General features: G+C 45.8%; 1 protein-coding gene across 1 annotated transcript in view; it reads right to left on the bottom strand.

The window, feature by feature from the left end:
* The window catches only part of KIF20B (kinesin family member 20B), a 556,993-nt gene that overhangs the window by 475,175 nt on the left and 58,549 nt on the right, over positions 1–23,269 (bottom strand). The window contains exons 2-4 of the mRNA XM_085621389.1: positions 21,751–21,908; positions 12,269–12,358; positions 5,575–5,694 (exon numbers count right to left, since the gene is read on the bottom strand). Coding sequence (XP_085477515.1) covers positions 5,575–5,694; positions 12,269–12,358; positions 21,751–21,906 — 366 coding nt within the window. The 5' untranslated portion in view covers positions 21,907–21,908. The remainder of the gene's footprint in view (positions 1–5,574; positions 5,695–12,268; positions 12,359–21,750; positions 21,909–23,269) is intronic.

The raw sequence follows: 23,269 nt of genomic DNA, 5'->3' as shown, positions 1-23,269 counted from the left end.
CCACTGGAGCGCCCTCATGTGCCAGCGTGCATGGTTGACCAACAGAATGCAGGAATCAAACAGACGAGCAGACGAAGGACCTTCAGGACTGAAATGACCGCTCCATTGTAAAACAAGGGAATCATTTCCTGTATGTAGAGAATCCTTTGTGGAGGTGGGAATGCTCGACACACAGTAGTGTCCAGTACCACCCCTATGAACAGGTTGCGCTGAGAGGGCAACAGCTGAGATTTGGGCACGTTTATCGAGAAACCCAATTTGTACAACAGCTGAGTTGTAACCTGCAGATGATGAAGCACCTTCGCTGGCGACTCCGCTTTGATCAGCCAGTAGTCCAGATAGGGGAAAACTGGAATCCCCGACCTTCTGAGATGGGCTGCCACCACTGCCATCACCTTGGTGGAGACTCGAGGTGCAGTAGTAAGACCAAATGGGAGAACCGCAAACTGATAATGTTGCGACCCTACCGTAAAACAGAGATACTTCCTGTGCGACTCCAGGATCGGAATATGAAAAAACGCATCCTGCAAGTCAATCTACACCATCCAGTCCTCCTGTTGCAGCACTTGAAGAACCTGCGCAAGGGTGAGCATCTTGAACTTCTCCTGCTTCAGAAAAAGGTTCAAGATCCTCAGATCCAGGATTGGACGTAGCCTGCCATCCTTCTTGGGTATCAGGAAATACCGGGAGTAGCATCTCTGACCCCTTTCCCGCTCTGGAACCACCTCTAGCGCACCTTTTTTCAGTAATGTCAGGACTTCCTCCTGCAGGAGAAGGTGGTTCTCCGAGCAAGCACCTTGGTAAGGAGGCCAATTTGGATGGGATTCCCGAAAGGGAAGAACATACCCATTTTTTACAAGATCTAGAACCCCCAAAGGTCTGTAGTGACTGATTCACAATCTTGTAGAAAATGGGTAAGCCGACCCCCCACAGGACCAACATGATCCAGAATGGTGGATCTAGGACTGCTTTGCAGTGGTAGGAGGAAGAGGAGGAGGAGGAAGGGAGGAGGAAGAAGAGGAGGAAGGGAGGAGGAAGAAGAGGAGGAAGGGAGGAGGAAGAAGAGGAGGAAGGGAGGAGGAAGAAGAGGAGGAAGGGAGGAGGAAGAAGAGGAAGAAGGGAGGAGGAAGAAGAGGAAGAAGGGAGGAGGAAGAAGAGGAAGAAGGGAGGAGGAAGAAGAGGAAGAAGGGAGGAGGAAGAAGAGGAAGAAGGGAGGAGGAAGAAGAGGAAGAAGGGAGGAGGAAGAAGAGGAAGAAGAGGAAGAAGGGAGGAGGAAGAAGAGGAAGAAGGGAGGAGGAAGAAGAGGAAGAAGGGAGGAGGAAGAAGAGGAAGAAGGGAGGAGGAAGAAGAGGAAGAAGGGAGGAGGAAGAAGAGGAAGAAGGGAGGAGGAAGAAGAGGAAAGGGGGAAGGGGGAAGGGGGAAGGGGGAAGGGGGAGAAGAGGAAGAGGAGGAAGAGGAGGAAGAGGAGAAGGAGGAGTAGGAGGAGTAGAGCTGTCGACCTCGTGGACGACCTCTGTTCCTACCCCTGTAATTCTTATACAGGGTATTTTGCTGCTGCTGAGGCTGCCTATAGGTCCGAAAGGACGACCTCCCAAAACCTCTGTACCTCCTGTAAGAGGAACCTCTAGGCTGCGCCTGTAGGCCCAGAGACTTAGCCGTGGCTTTGCTGTCCTTGAACCTTTCAAAGGCTGCATCTGCTTGCTTTCCGAACAGCCCAGAACCATCTAAGGGCAGGTCCAGAAGTGTTGCCTGCACATCTGGAGATAACTCCGATGACTTGAGCCAAGCACTTATCCTTCGGTCAACCGAGGAGCCCATGATCCTGGCCACAGAGTCCGCAGTGTCCAAACCACTCTGAATAACCTGTTGTGCAGCTGCCTGAGTGTCCGACAAGACCTCATTAAAATTCTGCCTTTCCTCAGACAATTTAGGAGCCAGCTGTTTTGCAGAATCCCTAAGAGCGTGGAAAAAAGACAGGTGGCATTTGAGGACTTCAAAGCCATACTCACCGAGGAGAACACTTTATTGGCCGACTGATCAAGCTTTCTTGACTCCCTATCATTAGGAACTTGTGGAAAAGCCCCAGATGACTTCTTTGAACAGACAACTTGAACCACCAGACTTTCAGGAGAAGGATGTGAAGTAAGACAGTCCGGATCCCCTGGAGCCGCCCTGTACCTCTTAGCAACAGATTTAGACACTGCCGGAGCTGAAAAGGGCTTACGCCAAACCTCCATGACTGGCTCAGTGATGGCATCATTAAAAGGAAGCAAAGGCTCTACCACAGTAGAGGGAGAATGCAGAACCTCTGTTAGGATGTTGGATTTAAATTCAGCCGTTGAGAGCTGCAAGTCCAAGAGCTCCGCTGCTTTCCTTAGGACTGTGTGGTAAGGAGCCACATCCTTAGAGGGAGCATCTGAAGGTGGAGAAAGCTCCCATTCTGGGGACATATCAAGGCCATTTGCCTCTCTTAGTTCTTTAAACATGTCACCCGACTCTAGGAGCTCACCCTTTTCCATTTCTTCCGCCTGATACCTCTGCTCTTCCAAAATTCTCTGTGCCTCTCGCCTGGATCTAATCCTCAGAAACGGTGTCGGCGGCACCGCACAAGACTCCGACCGAGCAGGAGCCGGCGTCAAACACGGATCCGGAGGCACTTCCTGAGTCTAACGAGGTCAAGTTGGTGGAGCCGGAGAAGAAGGAAGCGACGTCGACGTCCTCAGCGCGAGGAAATGCCAAGACTGTGCCGCTGGAAAGACTGGCATGACGGGAGCCTGAGCATAGGCCTGAGGAACCCCCCAAATTAAAGGCCATTGGACCCATGGGACCCGCAGGTGTTCCAGAGGGGTACATAGCTCTAGAAAAGTCACCATACATGGCTTTCAAATAATGCGATGGGTCTTGTCCCGGGCCAGGAAAAGGGGGGTAAGGCTCAGACTGAGGCATTACCGGACTCGGGCCAATCGGTGCAGACGGCGGAGCCATTGGAGTCGACGACTCATCAGGAATCGGAACCTCTTCCACCGGAGAATGCGTCGGAGATGGAGCCGGAGAACGCTCTGGAGAAGCTGCAGGCGAAGCCGGGCAAACAGGTGCAGCCGGATTCGACACAGAAGGAGAGGGAGAAACATATAGTCCTTACAACGTCGAGGAACTGGTTAAGTCGATCTCGGAGCAGTCTCCTTATTCGTACGGCGTCGAGAGACATGCCTCCTCTTTTTATGTTTCTTTGACTTTGAAGCATGACCGACGTCGACTTCGAACCAAACCTTGGCCTTAACCTCAAATGCCTTCGACCTCTCTTCTCCTTCCTCTGTGGTGGACATGTGTTTTCCACACTCCCTACAGGGCTTGAACCCTGACTTCCTTGTCGACATCCTTAAGAAAGAAGCAAGATGAGACCATAAACACAGCAGAAACACAGAGTAACTAGAAAAGCTAAGGAGAGTCCCAAATAAACCGTTAGCGTCGACGGCGCGGAAAAAAGGGAACTGACATCACGCCGAAAAGGCCCTCTTATGGCTCCAATGACGTCAGCGGAGCTACGAGCGGAGCCATGCTATTGTGACGTCATCCACGTTGGCGTGGAGAGCTACAAAAATTTCCGAATGTTGCTGGCGCAGGGGATATTCACAAGGCAAGGAATCCACTGGCAGATGTATCCATCAGAAAGATGTGATGTAACAGCCAGAGCTGCTGACTTTGGAACTAGGGATCCAGGTTTGACTCTAGTCGTCGGTTCGACATCCTGTAATTCTGGGAAAATCATTTAATCTCCCTGTGCCTAAACTAAAAAAAAATGAATGCGACCTTGTGTAATGTAACTGTTGTTCATGTCAAGAGCTCCGATACCTTAAGTCTAGTTAGTGCTACAAAAAATTGCACACAAAAAAAAAAAATACACCAGGTGTAGGGCATCAACGGGATGCAGCAGTTTAACAGCGCTATCAGCCTATAACCTCACAAAGCTGAAGCATCTGAAATATCAGGATCACAGCCTAAATGTCCCTTACTTGCCTGAAGAGGCAAAAGGTTTTTAAAGTTATTGTGTCCTAAATGGCCCAAATGAAGTGTAGCTTCTGGGTAGGTTCAGAAAACCCCAATTTGCACAGTAATGACGAAGGTGCTCTGCACGTGGTCCAATTCTACTTGCATTGGCCTGCCTTTGGGAGCTACTCATCAACCTAGATGAACCCACATAACCACAATCTGCAAACATGGGCTACAACCACCAACATGACTTTTGAAAAGACCAAAGGGGTAATTAAGACCAAACTACAGCACAGTGAGCTGAAAGAGTTGAACCCACCACAAAATGCAGATCACGCCAGTAAGACCACAGGAGCAGTACAGGACTGTTTGTGCCCTACTGATCCAGGGGAACCATTCAATCATCATGATCTTAGGGCTGCAAAACCGGCACAATTGTCGACATTTTGAACTTCTCATTTCAGAGGAAGGATTACAAGATTCTGAGGTCCAGAACCAGTTGCAAGCCCCACGTTTCTTGGGAACTGGAAAGTAACCGGAGTAACACCCAAGAGTCCACTGCATCAAGGGTTATAAGTAGATCCACCCCATAGCAAGTCAAATCAACACCTCCCTGGAGAGGATTTAAGCATGATCTTCAGAAACCTGCGTGAGAACTGAGGGTACATGAGGAGTAGCATCCAATAAGGGTACAGCATAACCAACTAGAAATTTGTTAAAACCCACTGGCAGACATGATCGAACGCCACTAAGACAAAATGCGAAGTCTGATTCACCCACTGGTCACACTTGTAAAAAAAAAAAAAAAAAAAAAAAAAGTATTAAAGCAGTTGCGGCATTGACAGGCAAAGAGCCAATCACTAAAAAGAGCATTTCCAAGAAAGCATAGGTCTTTTGAAAATTCAGTCGAGTGCATCTATGCATGAGACAATTCAAACTCTGTAGTTTTTGGTGGCGGAATCTCACAGACACTGCCACAAAATATTACAATCCTAAATTCTGAACTATTTGTAAAGTACTGAATTGATCGGAGCTCTACCCTAACTGGTATTGAAGAGGATTGGGGGGGGGGGGGGGGGATATTACATCAAGTGTGCTTGGGTGGCGCGCTCTATAAATAAACTCATGCATTCATTCAAATATACACAGCCACATGTCCGGTCAGCAACAGACCGGCTCTAGCACGGGTGGAGACCAATAGTGCCACCTGCCAGCATGTAGGAGCTATTGAAAGATTTATTTCCAGATCCAGTCTGGTGCCTAGCAGATTCAAAAGGTGAGGAAGTTTCCATCATAAATTGTGAGCAAGAACTGCTTCCTTCCAAAGATTTAAACAATGTAGGGGCTAAAAGCGAAACGTCGGCGATGAGCTGAGGTACAGCCTTTAAGCCTGTCACACAAAGTTCATAACGATGTGAAATATGAAATTTTAATATTCAGAATTAACTATAGTCATTATGTTTCTATGATCATTTTGATTGAATTATTTGGGAACAAATATGGAGCAAGACATTTTTCCAAGACAACTGAAATACATATAATTGGTTGCATACAGTCTGCTTAAAGTGCAAGGACTTTACTTACGCGGGAAAACGTGAACTTTTGAACCATCTGCGTATATCCCTTGTCGCTCAGTCGGATTGCCAAAGAGTTACTGGGTGCTTTTAGCAGAACACTGGTAGAGTCTTCAATCTGCACACAATCCTGGAAGAAGTAGACAAAATAAATGTAACTGGGTGTGGTATAAAGTGCTTCCAATTAAATTATCACATGCCCAACATTAAGCATTACTGGGCTTACCAGTTTCTAAAGAGGCATCTTTCTTTCCCCACTGAACTGGCCACCTAATCCTCCACACTCAACAGCTCCGTACAATCACTGTTTCCAACTCAGCTCTCAAAAGAAGTAGCAAGTGGCTGGCCAAGAGCAGAGCGCTTAATTTCAAACCAAAAGGTGATTTTTCGAGTCAGTGACATTAGTGTTCTCCTGTACTCAGCACTCAGTGGCACAGAGTCACCACATGTTTAGCCAAGCGTTTGCAGTAAATTATATCAAACAGTTTCCGGATGGGTTATTAACACAATGCCACCTAAGGTTTTTTGAAAATGTTGGCACAAGTGTGTTAGCCATGAGGTAATTTCACCAACAACCACTAGTTCTGAGCCGTCAAGTGTCCTAGCAAATTATCAGATACATACTCAAAGCAGTCTGCAACTAGCAGTTGCATTCAACACTCTACTGTTCCCTTCCAACATACTCCGGACACTGAACCCTTAAACACAGACATACGGGTGGGTGGGCAGTAATTGTCACTCCTCACATAGTGGGTATGGAATTGGCCTTATACGTAGTTCTTGTGCTGTCTCAGATGGTTGAAGAATGAAGAGAGCTAAACGCTCTTCTTGCCTACCCATGGGATTAAAGTTAGGGCACCCATCGCGTAACAAAAAATAATAGGTTACAAAATACTGGAGTTGGATTCTTCACACAATTAGGGGCTAGAAACTATAAGGTCACTCCATGTCAAACAGATGAGTGTCAGAATTGATCAGAGTTGTGGCCAATTACCTTGGTGACCTCATCTAATTGCCAAATCTAATAGAAATACGCCTTTTCACATGATTCTTGAAAAAGCAAAACATAACTAAATAAAGGGTTTGAAGACTTCTTAGCAAAATAAGTTGCAGAGTGAGCTCAAAGATTGTGTGACTTTGGCAGGGAGCAAGGCTCTAAGCTGACCTTTTGCAAGTGCAGAAGATACCAAGGCGTTTTTCTAGTTGTGCAGAACCTCACCATGAGAAACATACCATAAGAGGTCGGAGCCATAACCTGGCGAAGGGGACAGGGACAAAGTGGGGAGTCAAAATGGTGCTCTAGCAGGACCTTGGTTTCTCTCCTTGAAAAAAATCAGAGGCCTGTGCAGCGCATGGGCTGAACACTTGTCATCTGGTCACAATTCTCTAATTATTGCAGCAATGTAATAATGTTTGAAGATCACCAAGAATTACAAAACTAATAAACCACTACCACATAAAATGAAAGATAAATCTATATGTACTTATTGTTCTCAGAATAATCCATTTTGGAACTTGGGCTTCTATGCTACGCAGATTAACCTATACCCCTTTGTTACTAAACATTGAATGGTTTAGCGAATGCCAACAACCTGCTGGGGCTGCAATGATGGCTTGAGGGCAAACTCCCATGACCGCAGCAAATCACAGGCCAAACTGGCGAACACCATTGAGCGTCATAACAGCAACCACATGTGAACATCATGCCAGCCTGCCCCAGGGTGTCTTACCAACTTCCACACCAGCAGCAACAATCATTTAGGAAGAACAGGATTCACCAGTTAGCACATTGGCAAACAAAGACCCAGGCACAACCAACACAGCATTTTAAGGAGCCCAATATATGAGGGCTTCACCGGGCAACCATCCACAGCAGTGTACAGGGTTACAAGCCTGATACCCAAGTCAGTAAAAGAGAGGACACAGTGAAAGAAAAGTGACTTATTTGTGCTTCTGGAAGTGCAGCTGGAAGGTGTGATTTGCTTAAGTGAAGAAAAAAGAAAGGAAGAGGGTGAGGAAAGAGTTAGATTGGAAACTGGTTGGATGCATTTTGTGTACTGGCATGCTTAATCCATGAAAAGCTCCCACAATGTGCTTCTGATCTATGGCTATATGAATTCTAAATTTATGAGGCATGGAACTTATGGGGGTGAAGCATGGTTGCAACACTGCCAGGGATTTTATTTAAAAATGCAGGCATGGCTTGCCTGGAATGGGACCATGAAGATGTGTTGAGGTATATGCAAATAAAAAGTGGAGAAAATAGAAGGGATTAGCAAGACTGAAGAGTTACAACAGAACAAGAGGGGACAGTGCCATACGCGGACAGTACGACAACGGGGAATGCTGCTGGGGACCGATCAGGCAAGTGTAAGCACCTAGGTCACACATCCCTGCTGCAGAATGTAACCAAGGTAAAGTGAACACAAGAAAGAAGGAACATAAGAAATGAGATACCAAACATTCCTGCAGCTCATGACAACAGTTAACAAAATGTTAAAACAGTCCAAAAATCTACTCGCTATGGCGAGTCAGATTGTATCAGGTTGACATATTTTTAGCACCTACTGGTCTATCTGGCGAGTGAACTTAAGCTGGAAGGAACAGATGTTCTGTTCATTCAGAAAGTGAAAAAGCAATAGATGCCTTTAAATCTCGTTTTATCTTGAAACATTTGCTGTCTTTTCAAGGAGAGTGGTCACATGTCAGTTTGTCTTTTTTTTACTAACTGTTTCTCATCTCATCCTTGAAAACGGCGTTTACTTTTCTTTCTTATTACAGTTAGAGGTGTCTGTCAAGTGAGCTGCCGGACAATCAATGTGAAACAAAAGTTTGTAAGAGGTCAGTTTGTTTTTTTTAACCTCATCATTTTAACAGCTTGTAAATGAAAAGTATTTCAAAATATATCCGGAATTATGAGGAGAAAAAAATTAATTCAGAAGTGTAATGCAAACAAAGACTTAAACAGGAGGAAAACAAACCACAACACTTTACCTGGTGATGTGCAAATGACAATTATTTGCACAAACATTATACACTATATAGTTTTATCAGTAAAAGCATGTCAGTGAAAAATGTTGACCATTTCAGTGTAATATCTGCTGATTGCAAATAAAAGAGCTACCACTTCATGCATGTATTTATTAAAAGTGATAGTTATTAAACATGATTTAAGAAACATTCCTGCCCTGATGACAATGCGGTTAATGAACTAAGAAGCAAGTCATTGGTCATGTGTATCCTATATGTGGCTAGATTTGTATTCTATATGTAGCAAAACTTTAGCCTGTTAAATCAAACAAAAGTGTTTTGTACAGCAGACATGCTTAACGCACATTTGAAGGTGCTCTGAAATGTGATAAAGAAGAAAATAGCAGCTCTGTGAATTTAAATATTTGCCTTGGATCACACAACTCGAAGCCAGTTTATGAGTCAACAGCATTACATTTTGGTCGAGTAGATGATTTAAGTCACTAGACCTGCAGGTCTAGTAACATTTCTATGATTTTCCGTGGCCTGGCTGGGAAAGGAACAACTAAACCTGCTTCAGCTCATGACACAGTTAACAAACACTGGCTCAGACAGTACCTAAATGGTTATTGGGGGTTAACAGAGACAAACATATTCAAGGCAGGATTTGAAGGATTCACTATACCATATGAAGGTCCAGCAAAGAACAGTAATAGCTCAAACACCCCCCTGCAGTTCTAAAATAGAAGATCAGGGTAGAACTGCGAATGGGCAGGATAAGCTTCTCCTTATGAAAACATTGAATGCAGTGGCATTTTTGGGCGTTCCACAGGCTTTGTTTTAGTCCAACATCATTGTGGTACAAGGTAACTTCGTGAAAGATAGCAGAATTTCCAAGGTATAAGACACATAGTATAAAATGCCCCAATCTAATTATTCTCCCGTGTACATGTGTACAGACTGAACTAGACAGACACACGAGAAAAGTTATGTAAGCTTGACAGACCATATGCACAATGTGTTGTAGTCAGAGTAATGCAACTGGCAGTTGTGAGAGCCCGCCGGAGCATTGGGAATGAGCCTGGGAACGGGCCTGGGATGAGGCTGATAAAGATCGAACTTTCAAGAGGCGCAATAAAAAAGGGCTCAAGAAGATTTACTCTGGACAGTACTCAGAAGATAGTGATGTTCCAGGCAACTGCTATTTAGAGATTCCTTGGGGTCCTTTCCTGAAGATCAGAAATGTCCACCCCACCCCGAAGAAACTACTTCTTATTGGTGGGCATATGCCACTCTGCTTAATGTGACTTACCGCTAATACTTATGACTTACACAAATACCTGAGAAATGTGCCTTGGCTCTATAAGAATGTAATCTGCTGAGAGGGGGACTCTTGATCATTACTCAGACAGGAGGCCTAACGACACAGTGCAGATATTGGCCAGACTTCTAAGGCTGTAGTGTTTGCCAGGAAGGGAAAGGTGGCTGACTGCATCTCATGACAGAATACAGTTTATTCCCGAGAAATGAGTGTGATCATGCCCTTACAAGTTCAATACAAAAATGAGCTAGTGATGATTTAGGGCTGAGAGATGTGGAGTTATTAAGGAGCGTTATTATGTACTGAAATGAAAAATGCCTGCGCTTGTAACTGATTTTGTTGAGTGACATGATTTGCTTGCCCCTCCTACTTCTCTAACCCCCTCCCCCACTGAACCTAGATCGGTGTCAGGGCTGGACTTATACAAGTCTTATACAAGTCTGGTGCTTCATGTGATATTGTAGGAGTTATGATGTTCTGATGTTTAAAATTTGCTGACAGGTGAAGCACCTTTTGATGGTTATGTTCCAATAAAACTTGGTCTAGTACTAGGGGACCCCTTTGTCTATTAATAGACTACCTTACGCAACAGTTCATCACTTACTTAGTGATCAGAAGCGTCAGGCTTGCCAGTTTAAATCTCTTGGCTATTCGGTCAAACTTTTCATATTTAGGGATAATCCCAGTGAATCTCCCTACCACTACACCTTGATTTGACAAGGATTTTGTACATTTTAGAAAATTCTTAAAGACTTGCCTATTCTTCCTGACATTTGGTGATTTGTGCGCTATACAAAAATCTTTGACATTGACATTGACATAATCCAATCCTCTTCAAGCCTCCTCAGATGGTCCTCGAAACCACGGTCAGACACGTTAGACACCTTAGACCAGGAAGCTGTTAAACGGGTAAGTCTTTATTTACACGCTCACTGTAGTAAAAGAAAAGTAGTAAATAAAGTGTCCTGTATCACAACTTTAGGAACACATTCATTTTTAACGACATCTTGTAACGAACTTAAAAATTTGATAAAGTCTCTACAAAAATCCGAAAATGTGCATCTCGGGACCATGTAGAAGCAATACACCTCAGTGCATCAGCTTATGCATTGAGAAGTATTTTTTAATTTTTTAAGTGAGTTTTCAAAAATGAACTTAAGCGTTCATACATCCTCCCACCCTAACAACAATGCCAAGTAGTGAACTAGAGCCTACAAGGGATTCTTTCTTCTACTCATTCTCATGTGTTATGAAGTCATCTGCAATAAGCTCTGAGCAGTAGCTTACATAGAGTTATTTCGAAAAATTCCTTATTTTAATATTAAAGATCTATGAAAGACTGCAAAGGAACAAAACACAAAATGGGTGTATACTTCTTGAAACACAAATTTATGTTAAGAAAATAAACATATTGAAGGGTACATAAAATACTGCACATATAAAAACACAGTGACCTAGAATTAAAAGTTTTCTGTTGCTGCTCTTATCTCATTGACACTTATGTGGTCACCCATTCCATACACTATATACATAAAGAAATCGTAACTAATACAGAAAACAATTCCTCTAGAGAGAAAAATCACAAATGAAATGAGTGCAGTTGTCGATGTTTCGGTCTATGAAGTGAAGGCATCCCCACTGGTGAAGGAAGCCCCACTGGTGAACAGCAGCACGATTATGCTGTTTATTATTTACTAAGTACTAATATTGAGAGAAAATGTTAATAAACGGGTAAGCATTTATTTGCAGGTTAAAAGTTATGAAGTAATTACAGTGGTGTCATGCACCACTTAACTTTAATTTACCTGCAAATAAATGCTTTCCAGTTTATTTAACTTATTTTAGACCTCTTTACATAATCCCTGATCCACCCAGACATCCTATCTCCCCCCCTGCTGGCATCAGCGCGGCCATCGGTCACACCACAGACCATACTTTGTGGCCCCTGGGTAAATGTTTGCAAGTACCCATGCTCTAAAGTAAAGATGTATCATATCCCAGCAGCCATTCAGGGCTGAATACACATGACAAAGGGCTGTGGATGGAACTATCACAGAGAACGTGGTTTTTCCATCTCTACACAACAAAATATTTTTATTTCTTTTGTTGTTAGCCAGAAGATAAAGTATTTTCCATTTTCTTCCAAGTTCAAGCAAGGGATTTTTATGATTTGTCTAGAAGACTGCAAAGCGCAGGAGCAAGTGGTCAAAAACCACTAAATGTCAGTCATTGAGTTCTTTCTTGAAACCGCTTTAACCATTGGGCAATAAATATCTCAACCATCACCACCATATAGCTCACCATTTTACTACAACTTCAAGAGCTAGGAAAATAAACAAATGACGACTAATTCGGCACTGCCTACTTAGGAAATAACTGCAATAAGAAACAAATAGGTCACTTTATTCCATACCTGCGATTCGTTTTGCTCAATTTCTGCAGCAGAGAAGGGTCTAACACGGAGGAACACTTTAAGATGATCTTTCGGATCCAAACTGGTTCTCTACGAAAAGCAAACAAATATTATCATGTCACTTTTCAAAAGGACTCAAGATATGGAATTCAACAGTTACATGTTGAGTAGCATAATTTAGACTATCCTTACGTCACAGAAATGCCGTTATGTATGTACATGTGACACTATATTTACTGTCTGCCATAACTTTAACGTGTGTGAACATTTAAACGCATTAAGGAAAATGTATTTGTTGTAAAAACTAGAGTTTTACAAATGGGTGCACTAATAGTCAGCTTAAAAACGACGATGTATTCTGCATTCAAGTTTGCATTTGTATTTTAAGTCCCATTGGCATATATTCTGAAAGTCATCTGAAATGCAATTATGTGTGCTTTTACTCACGTACTGCATAAGTTCTTGAGCTACATATGCACAAGTACAACGATTAATCTGAAGTGCACGTTTTAACGTATAATTAAAGTTGCCCGGACTAAAAGCCTTAATTTTGAAATGTATTTTGCTTGGTTGGCGTGTGTTTTTCCTTTGCTGGTGCATTCTCCAGGTTTCATTAGCTAGAGAAAAGGAGTATTGCTGTCTGTACTAGTTTATGGATAGTAAAGCCTGAAAAGAGACATTTTAGAAAATAAACGAAGACCTAATGAGCAGATGAAGCCTCCTAGTTATCGTGTATCAGGAACAGAGAATGTGCAATGTTGAAGTTACTGTCCAAGTTCTGGGGGATGGGAAGTGCTGGCAATGTTGTAATTAAATAGCACAAGAAGACAACTAAATGGTTCCTGGTAGTGTGGGAAGAGATACGATTGTTGTTGAAGTTTTACTGGTTTTAATTAGTGCTCACATCGTTTTAGAAGTTAAGGTAGATTCCCTTGGACTTTGAGGGGTATCTGCCTCTTTGCTTCCTTTAATCTTGCAAGTATAAAGCTTCATACTAAACACTTTTTCCTATTATGAAGACTTCTACTGGAGTCTTTACAAGCTGACACCTTCTCACACTTCTGAGTTTCCTTGAGACCCTATTCCACGAACTGTCCTTATTCTAGACTTAGATCCTTGATTAGTTGACTTTAGAACTTATTCATGTTTAGGAGAGAGAAACAGAGTATCGCTAAGGAACACCTATTCCTTTTTCTCAGTTATTGTGTGGCTGTGATTATTTCATATCTTATTCTGCTGAGTCTGAACTTATGGCAATATTTCAGCTTGCCAGCTGTAATCTTCCATATGGTCAATATTCCCTTGCTATGCAGATATACTAGTCTAATAATTAGTAATAAAACTACTTAATTTAATCCTTTGATTCCTGGTCCTTATTGTGGGGCCAAATGGCCTTCACAAAAGCGAAACTGTTTTATTATTGCGGACTCCCATTGTGTCTCAGTCAACTTAAAAAGAACCATCAGACGAGAGATTGTAAATCATGCACCTGCACGCGCTCACGTACAAAGTGAATGTCAAGTTCCTGGTCCACAGCAGAATGCTTTAGGACTGACTATTAAGAATAAGAATTAACCCAACTAGCTCTGTACAGTAAGTACCAGCTGGTTTCCAGTGTATATAATGAAAATATTACCTTGCAGAGTATCCGGTGTTCAATGCAAACCTATATCCCACTGACCCAACAGGCAAGAACAACAGTTAACAGTAGCAGGAAAGACATACATCCTTTACCCAAACTTGAGGCGTCACGCTCAAGATATTGAAAGTCAATCTTAGCTTTAAATGAATTGCATTTCAGGCCCAGATAAGAGCTTTGGTTCGTACTATGTGCTAAATAGGCTGTTTCCCTCAGCGCTTTAAAACAGTGACCGTGAAGCATAACTGCTCAACAATCACGTTTCCGTTGTTCGGCTCTACCTCCTGGTTTCTCTTATTTTCAACGCTTCCATGTTCAATCAATCAATCAGGGTACTTGTAAAGCGCACTACTTACCCGTGAGGGTCTCAAGGCGCTGAGGGTTGGGGGGGTGGGGGGTGCCGCTACTGCTCGAAGAGCCAGGTCTTGAGGAATCTTCTGAAGGCGAGTAGGTCTTGGGTCTGTTGTAGGTGGGTTGGGAGGGTGTTCCAGGTTTTGGCGGAGGTAAGGGAAGGATCTGCCGCCGGCGGTCGTACGTTGGATGCGGGGGACATCTGCGAGGGCGAGGTTGGCGGGTGGGGGTGTAGAAGCTGAGTCTGCTGTTCAGGTAGGCTGGTCCGGCGTTGTGGAGTGCTTTGTGTGCGTGGGTGAGGAGCTTGAAGGTGATCTTCTTGTCGATGGGGAGCCAGTGCAGGTCTCTCAGGACGGGGGTGATGTGGCTGCGGTGGGGGGCGTTGACGATCAGTCAGACGGAGGCGTTTTGGATGCGTTGTAGTCGCCGTTGGTGTTTGGCTGGGATTCCTGCGTAGAGTGCGTTGCCGTAGTCCAGTCTGCTGCTGACGAGGGCCTGTGTCACTGTTCTTCTTGTTTCGGTCGGGATCCATTTGTAGATCCGGCGGAGCATGCGTAGGCAATTGTAGCAGGAGGAGGAGACGGCGTTGACTTGCTTGGACATGGAGAGGGAGGAGTCGAGGATGAATTCTAGGTTGCGTGCGTGGTCGGTTGGTGTCGGTGCTGTCCCCAGAGCGGTCGGCCACCAGGAGTCATCCCAGGCTGAGGGGGTGGGTGCGAGGATGAGGACCTCCGTCTTGTCAGAGTTCAGTTTCAGACGGTTGCTCCTCATCCAGTCGGCGATGGCGTTTATGCCCTCGTGAATGTTGGTTTTGGCGGTGTGAGGGTCCTTGGTGAGGGAGAGGATGAGCTGGGTGTCGTTGGCGTAGGAGATGATGTTGAGGTTGTGGTGGCGGGCCACTTGTGCGAGTGGGGCAATGTAGATGTTGAACAGCGTCGGGCTGAGGGATGAGCCCTGGGGGACGCCGCAGATGATGATGTCGGTGGCTTCTGATCGGAAAGGTGGGAGGCGGACGCTCTGGGTTCTGCCGGAGAGGAAGGACGAGGTCCAGTCAAGGGTCTTCTCTTGGATTACGGCTTCTTGGAGGCGTGTCTTTAGGGTGCGGTGGCAGACCGTGTCGAATGCGGCTGACAGGTCCAGGAGGATGAGGGCTGATGTTTCGCCATTGTCCAGTTGGCGTCTGATGTAGTCTGTCTCGGCGATGACGGCTGTCTCTGTGCTGTGGTTACGTCTGAATCCGGATTGGGACAGGCCCAGGATGTTGTTGTCTTCGAGGTGGCGGGTCATTTGAATGTTGACCATTTTCTCGATGACCTTTGCCGGGAACGGGAGCAGGGAGATGGGTCGGAAGTTCTTGAGGTCCTTGGGGTCCGCCTTGGGCTTTTTGAGGAGGGCGTTGATTTCAGCGTGCTTCCAGCTTTCCGGAAAGGTCGCGTTTTCGAAGGAGATGTTGATGACCTTCCGTAGCTGGGGTGCAATGGCCGCGTCTGCTTTGTTGAATACGTGGTGTGGGCATGGGTCTGACGGAGATCCTGAGTGGATGGAGTTCATGATCTTGCGTGTCTCGTCGTCGTTGGTGTTGGCCCAGGAGGTCAGGCGGTTGGCGCTGTTGGTGATCGCCGGGCGGGTGGAGTCGTGCGTCGTTGGTGCGGTCGTGGAGTTGAAGCTGTCGTGGATGTCAGCGATCTTGCGGTGGAAGAAGATGGCCAGTGAGTCGCACAGTTCTTGTGAGGGCGGGAGGTCGTTGGCGTCGGGATTGGAGAGTTTTTTCACGATGTGGAAGAGCTCTTTGCTGTCGTGTGCGTTGTTATCCAGGCGGTCTTTGAAGGAGGATCTCTTGGCAAGTCTGATGAGGTGGTGATGTCTGCGGGTGGCGTCCTTATGGGCTGCATGGTTTTCTGGCGTTCATTTGTGGAGCCATTTCTTCTCCAGCTTACGGCAGGCGCGTTTGGAGGTCAGGAGCTGGTCGGTGAACCAGGTGGCTCTCCTGCTGGCGTGGCTGTTGGATGGTCTCGAGTGGGGCGAGGGTGTTGGCGCAGTCGTCGATCCACTGTCTGAGGTTGCGGGCTGCGGCGTCAGGGCAGGTGAGGTGGATAGGTGGATTCTGGGCGAGGGTGGTGGTCAGCTGGTCTTTGGTGACTTTGTTCCAGCAGCGGTGCGGCAGCTGTTGGGTGCGTTGGTGTGTGGTTGGTTTTTTGAAGGTGAAGTGGATGCAGCGGTGGTCGGTCCAGTGGGGTTCGGAGGTGTGGTCGAAGGCGGCGTGGGTGCTTGTGGAGAAGACGGCGTCCAGCGCGTGGCCTGCGGCGTGGGTGGGTGCGGTGACGAGTTGTCGGAGGCCGAGGTTGGCGAGGTTTTCGTTCAGAGTGGCGGAGTTGGCGGCGTTGTTGTTCGAGGTGGAAATTCAGGTCCCAGAGGAGGATGTAGTCCATGGAGGCGAGTGCGTGGGTGCTGGCGAGGCCGGCGATGCAGTCGCTGAACTGAGCCCGGAGTCCGGGGGGGCTCTGTAGATGAGTGTTCCTCTGAGGGTGGTGGTGGGGTCGGTGTGGATCTGGAAGTGCAGGACTCCTTCCGTCTCCTATTCTCTTGCAGTGCTTTGAAGCCGCTTTGGGCTGACACGGGCTCTTGTGGATCAAATAACATGGAATAACTTTGACTTTATTATAGACCATCAGAACATATCTATATGTCCTACTTAAACTAAAAGAGCCTTTGGTGAAGTTCTAGAATTGTTTTGTCACAGATATGTAGCCGGATAGCTCTGATGGTTTTACTCACCCCCACCACATATTGCACTACCTCCCCAGCCAGTGATGCAACCTTTCTACTTGTATACTACTTATGAAAACTGTTTGTGTACTACACAAGCAAGATGTTTAAACACTACAATTACATTGCCTTCTATTATGGTTCGTTACTGTTTTGGGCCATTGACACTCATTATGGTGCAATCAATGCCGGGGGGCTGTTTCCATGGGTGCCAGAAGCACTGTGTGCACAGTTATACATATTTACAGTATTTGCATATATTCTTTGATGTGCGATTTAGGTCCATGTGTGCCTGGCGTTGCATGTCTTTAGGCATGCACCATTCGAACATCACACGTTTTGGTGCAAACCTCCATCCACAGCTCTTTGCAGACCGCTATTCCTCTCTATGCAGAACTCTTGCCCTGCCTAGGACAAATCTCCTGCCCATTTACCGCTTTGATAACTGGCTGAGGGCAGCCCTGTGACCAATACTGGTAGGAGTCTAGAGAAGGGAACACGTTAGAATCCATTAACAAATAAGTGGAGGAAAAGAGCAAGTCAGATACATTTTGGGTGGATAAGAAGAGTACAAGCCCCAGCTAGAGCATAAATGAAGCACAAATCTTGCTGGGGGAGGGAATGGGATACGATAGTAAGAGGTAGTGGTAGGTTGAGTGATGAGAGGGCTTTTACCCTGGTTTCGGGGAAGTTGGATGTTTGTTGACCACATCCATGGTACATCCTGTCATTTACAACTAGTGTTGCAGGACCTCGATACAGATGATCTCAGACCGGGACAACCAAGTAATCCTGACTCTCCAACAGTAGCTTGAGCAAAGTAGTCAAGTCAAGTAGTCAACTTTGAGCGCCATCTTGCAACGTGCATTTACGCTCTCAGACGGGGAGACTATAAAACACAGAGTCATGCAAGCGCGCAGCGCGCCGCAGGCGCGCCCGTTTGCGCCCGTCCGCGACCGGACTCGGCCCAGGGCCACAACTTCTGGCCCTCCACTATGCTATTCTTCCCTGCAACTAAGACAGTTGAACCCTGGCCATTCCGATCGACATTGCATTACTCGGCCTCTCTCCACTGCAGTGGGCGTTACCCCCACCCCTTGCCCTGGGTGTCAATACCAACTTCCGCAACCTCGTCTTCCTGGCTCCTCAGCCTTAGACCCCCCTAGCAATATACCTTTTCATGAATTGCATATCACTCAGCCCCATGGTTATCGAGCAGCGCTCATTAATACGCGCTCCCTTCCCTGTCACAGCTTACAGATCAGCGAGTTTATTCTCGCCCATGATCTTGACTTCCTTTTTGCCACCGAAACCTGGGGAGATGCTGGTTCAGGACCGGACTTTTGTTTGGCAACCCCTGAGGGCTATAGTGTCGCTAGGCATGATAGACATATAGGAAGAGGTGGCGGACTTGCTATCATTTACAAGAATCTCTATCGCACTACACTTGACCCCATACAGTCCATTAACTGTGAAGCAGCCACCTTTGCTATTAATATTAATCACAAACAAGCCCTCAAGGGAATTTTGCTATACCGACCTCCTGGGCCCCGAAATTCTTTCCTTGCCACACTCTCTGATTTTAATGATCTTATCATAAGTTCGCCGGAATACATGATCTTAGGAGATTTTAACTTCCCTCTGGAAGAACAGGGCAACCACGAAACCACTCAACTCACTGATGATCTCCTAACCTTAGGACTTCAACAATTGGTGAAGGGAACTACACACCAGGCGGGGCACATACTAGATGGTCTGTTTACCAATAACTCAGACATCTTTGTACAGGATATTCTTCCTCTCACCTGGTCAGATCACAGGGCCATTATCTTTGGGATCCATACATGGTACGCTAACCCTCCCCATTCCAGGCCACGAACTAGGTTAGGGACCCATGCTTGGAAAAATGCGGATATCCATCAGATGGCAGATATCCTGACACTATCCTTTCCTATGGGGATAGCCAATCCTGTCTTCTCAGCCTCCGACTTCCAAGACTGGATTCGGAATGCTGCTGATCGGGTGGCGCCGGAGAAGTTTACGCGACCTAACAGATTATCCCCTTCGGCGGTTTGGTATACCGAAGAGCTTAGGCTCCACCGACAACATTGCAGGAACTTAGAAAGGCGCTGGAGGAAATTTTTCTGCCCCATAGCCAAGCATTCCTACAAAGACGCCCTAACAATATACAAAAAGGCTATCATTGCCCGAAAAAGTGCATTTTTCTCGGCTCAAATCGAGAATGCCAGCAACTCTGCTAGAGAACTGTTTTCAGTGGTCACCACTCTGTCCACCCCCTCTACGGGACCTGGGATCGAACCCTCTCAGTCTCTCTGTAATGCTCTGTCCAGCTTTTTCACCACTAAGGTAGCAGATATATACTCATCCTTTGCAGGGAACGCAGAGACAAAATCCAGAGTCTGCAGTGGTGTAGAACCTGCCACCGATCATGATCCCTTCTCTTTCTTTGCTCCCATTACGCAAGATCAAATCAGCAGACTTATTTTTACTACCAAGTCTGGTTCCCCCTTAGACCCCTGCCCTCCTTCAGTGATGGCTAACCTTAGCGAGGTGATCTCTTATCCACTTATGAAAATCTGTGACACCGCATTTCAAACTGGTCACTATCCAGATCTTTGGAAGAAGGCCGTGATCAAACCTCTCCTGAAGAAACCCTCCCTGGACCCCACAGCTCTGGCCAGCTATAGACCAATAGCGTGTCTCCCCTTTCCTGCCAAAATATGCGAATCTCTGATGAATAAACAACTCTCACAGTTCATCGATACTCACCAACTTCTCGACGAAACGCAGTTTGGCTTTAGGAAAGGTCATGGAACTGAGACCGCTTTAATAAAAGCTTCAGATGAGATTAGAGCCATTATGGACCAGGGAGGTGCGGCTGTCCTGATTCTGCTGGATTTGTCAGCAGCCTTTGACACGGTCGACCATGATATTCTGATCGACCGTGTCACAGCCCTGGGGATAAACGGTATGGCTAGAAATCTCATCACATCTTTTCTTGCCCACCGTACCCAGACAGTGAAGTTGGGTAACTTCTATTCTCCTGTCTCTGCACTCCCCTGTGGAGTCCCACAGGGCTCCTCGCTAAGTCCAACGCTATTTAATATCTATGTAGCAGACTTAGCGAGGGTAATAAAGGCCCATGGGCTGCGACTTACATCCTACGCAGATGACACCCAACTGGTTCTGGCAATACACAAGGAGGGCCCAGCTGTGGCAGCTAATTTCCAAAGCGCCATGCTTGCTGTCAGTACCTGGATGTCCTCCAACTGTCTGAGGCTTAACTCGGACTAAACCGAGGTCATGACCTTTGGTAATCTCTCCCCGGTTTGGTCTTCTGCCTGGTGGCCTGACCAGCTGGGCTCTCCTCCTGTCCCAGTTGATAAGGCCAGAAACCTGGGAGTCATTTTTGACAGCAAGCTGTCATTCAACCTTCATGTCAACAAGGTTGTGTCATCTGCATTCTTTATTTTAAAGAAAATTAGGAAAATACTGCCTTACCTTCCCACCTCAGCTGGGAAGACCCTGGTCTCTACCCTAGTGTTTTCCAAAATCGATTATGGGAACGCCCTCTTGCTTAATACTCAGAAACTCGTTCTATCTAAGTTGCAGTCCATACAAAATGCTGCTGCAAGAATTCTTCTTGACATCCCCCGCCGCCAGCCAACTACTCCAGCCATTCGTCACCTGCATTGGCTAAGAGTAGAGGGCCGCATTAAATTCAAGGCCCTCTGCATTGCCTATAAGGCAGTGCATGGCTTCGGTCCAAAGTTTCTGATTGAAGCATTCCAGTTGTACAGCCCCAAGAGACAGCTGAGATCCGCCAACTCCTGCCTGCTTCCGTTACCTCGCACGAGAACGGCAACCTGGGGAGACAGGCGCTTCCTGGTTGCCACACCTAAACTCTGGAACCTTTTGCCACTCACCATAAAAACTGCCCCCAATTTGATAAGCTTTCGTAGGCTCTTAAAGACATGGCTGTTCAATCAGTAATCCTGCGGTTTGGTCTCTCGTTTTTGTCACATGCGCCGAGACACCTTCGGGTATTTGTTTGCGCAATAAAAAGCGCGAAATAAATAAATAAATAAGGTTTACACCAGAAGGTGATAGCACACTTGGTGCTCAGACACTGCAAAGTACGGTAATGCCGAACAATAAAGAGCCATTTCCATCCAGAGCCAAACGTAACACAAAGAAGCAGTTTTTATTTAGAGTAGCATAATAATATCGGGCTCCTTAGTTTTGAGACAGGAGGGTAAATACATGTACAAGACGCTTGGTGATCTACCACATAAGATATCTTGGAGCCCAATCCTGGAATAGCCTATTTGTTCATGATTTCCAAAAGCCCGTGCACTGAAAGGTTGATAGGGCTGCAACAGTCAGTCACGTGCCATACGCTACGCCATACAAATTTTTTAGCAAAAGATTTGGAAGCTCAGTGGTATGGTTCCAAATCTGTTATGCAAAAAATATGTATGGAGTAACACTGATAAATTGAAACACCAAGTTCATAATCTATATTTGTTGCCTAAATACATTTTACGCAAGTAAAAATGGCTGCATAAAAAGCACAGTTTCATAGAATTCCTTGCAGAATGATCAAGGGAGACATTTGGACGATTATGGTCTCATCTGAAAGCATAGAACTAACCATTGGTAGGTGAAAGAAAATTAAAGGCCAACTAAAAGTTAAGTTACTTACTGGGTTTGAGTCTGAACTTGAAGAAACGAAAGCAAATTTTTCTGAAAGGTTTGCTTTAATGTCATCTACATACGCTGGTTCAAATCTTTTGGGAGTGTCATCAGCTTCAATAAAAGAAGGTCTGTAATGTGCTGCCAGATCGTCCAGGGACTCCATAGCTGCAATAAAAGTGCACTACAAATTAGATCTGAGCCACCAAGACAACAAATAAAATAAAATGTAAACAAAACATATCACGTCACAAAAATGGACAAACCAAATTACTTTCCTAAATACACATGCAAGCCCCATTTGTTCTAGTGCACGTAAAATTCATCATAATTATCCCTTATCAGCCATAGACTTAGAATTGCGGCAGTATCTTTTAGGTACTATGCAAGACCTAGAGTGACAGGGTGAGAGAAGAGATAGGGGGCCGTCCGAGGAAAGTAATTTCTTAGATAAGGAGAACAGGGTGGAGCTGGCTATATCCTATTGGGCGGGCTGGCAAAATCTTTGTCCGGGGGGTGGGGGTCGACCAGGCGCGCAGGGAGCGCCACCTGAATGAAGGGGTTGGCGCCATGCGCACAATAGCCAGAGTCCTGTAATAACGGCAATATACATAGCTGCCAATGTTTCGTGCGTAGGTGACATTTATTAATTTCACTTTAAGTATCAGTGGCATTCAACAGTTATCAGTGACACTATAGCAAACAAAAAAAAAGCAGCGAAGACAAGGGAAACATTAAGTACACAAATTACACAAAGTTCAGGAACAATAACTCAAACGCGATCTTACAAATGCTTGAAAGCACTGGAAACCGAGGCCGTTAAACGCTTTCGCTTGCACCTCTACATGGACAAGTATCTTTACAACAGGGGAGACTGTTCTTGGACTGCTGGGGGGCTCACGGTGGGATTGCAGAGGCCAGGGGGAGACCGGGACCACACAAAAGAAAGTGATAGCGCGCCATGCGCGCCATGTGCTGAAACAACGCCAGCCGTACGCCTCTCCTGTGCTCCGTACGCGTGCGTGCACATCTCCTGTGCTCCGTACGCGTGCACATCTCCTGTGCTCCGTACGCGTGCACATCTCCTGTGCTCCGTACGCGTGCACATCTCCTGTGCTCCGTACGCGTGCACATCTCCTGTGCTCCGTACGCGTGCGTGCACATCTCCTGTGCTCCGTACGCGTGCGTGCACATCTCCTGTCCCCTTTTGGAAGAAAATCCACGACAATAGACCTCGTCAAGCGAGAAGCGCATGCGGTGCATCGCTAGGCGAGACCTAAAAAGTACATGTAAGAAAAACTGACTTGACATTGTCTCTGAATGCTTTAAATGTGACAAGATAAAAACAAGATTTAAAGGCATCTTTATTGCTCATTCACTTTGTGAGTGAAGAGAACAACTTATTTGTCAGCTCGCCAGAACGGGATAGTAGGCCATAAACATTTTTTAAAAATCTCACCCTGGATTTCTCGAGGTCTGCATCTATAATGACATTAAAAGCTTTTCACCCCTTCTGCCCACCTTTTCAT

The sequence above is a fragment of the Triturus cristatus genome, chromosome 1_2 (genome assembly GCF_964204655.1).
Source record: "Triturus cristatus chromosome 1_2, aTriCri1.1, whole genome shotgun sequence".
Taxonomy (NCBI): domain Eukaryota; kingdom Metazoa; phylum Chordata; class Amphibia; order Caudata; family Salamandridae; genus Triturus; species Triturus cristatus.
This window is presented reverse-complemented; position numbering and strand designations above follow the sequence as displayed.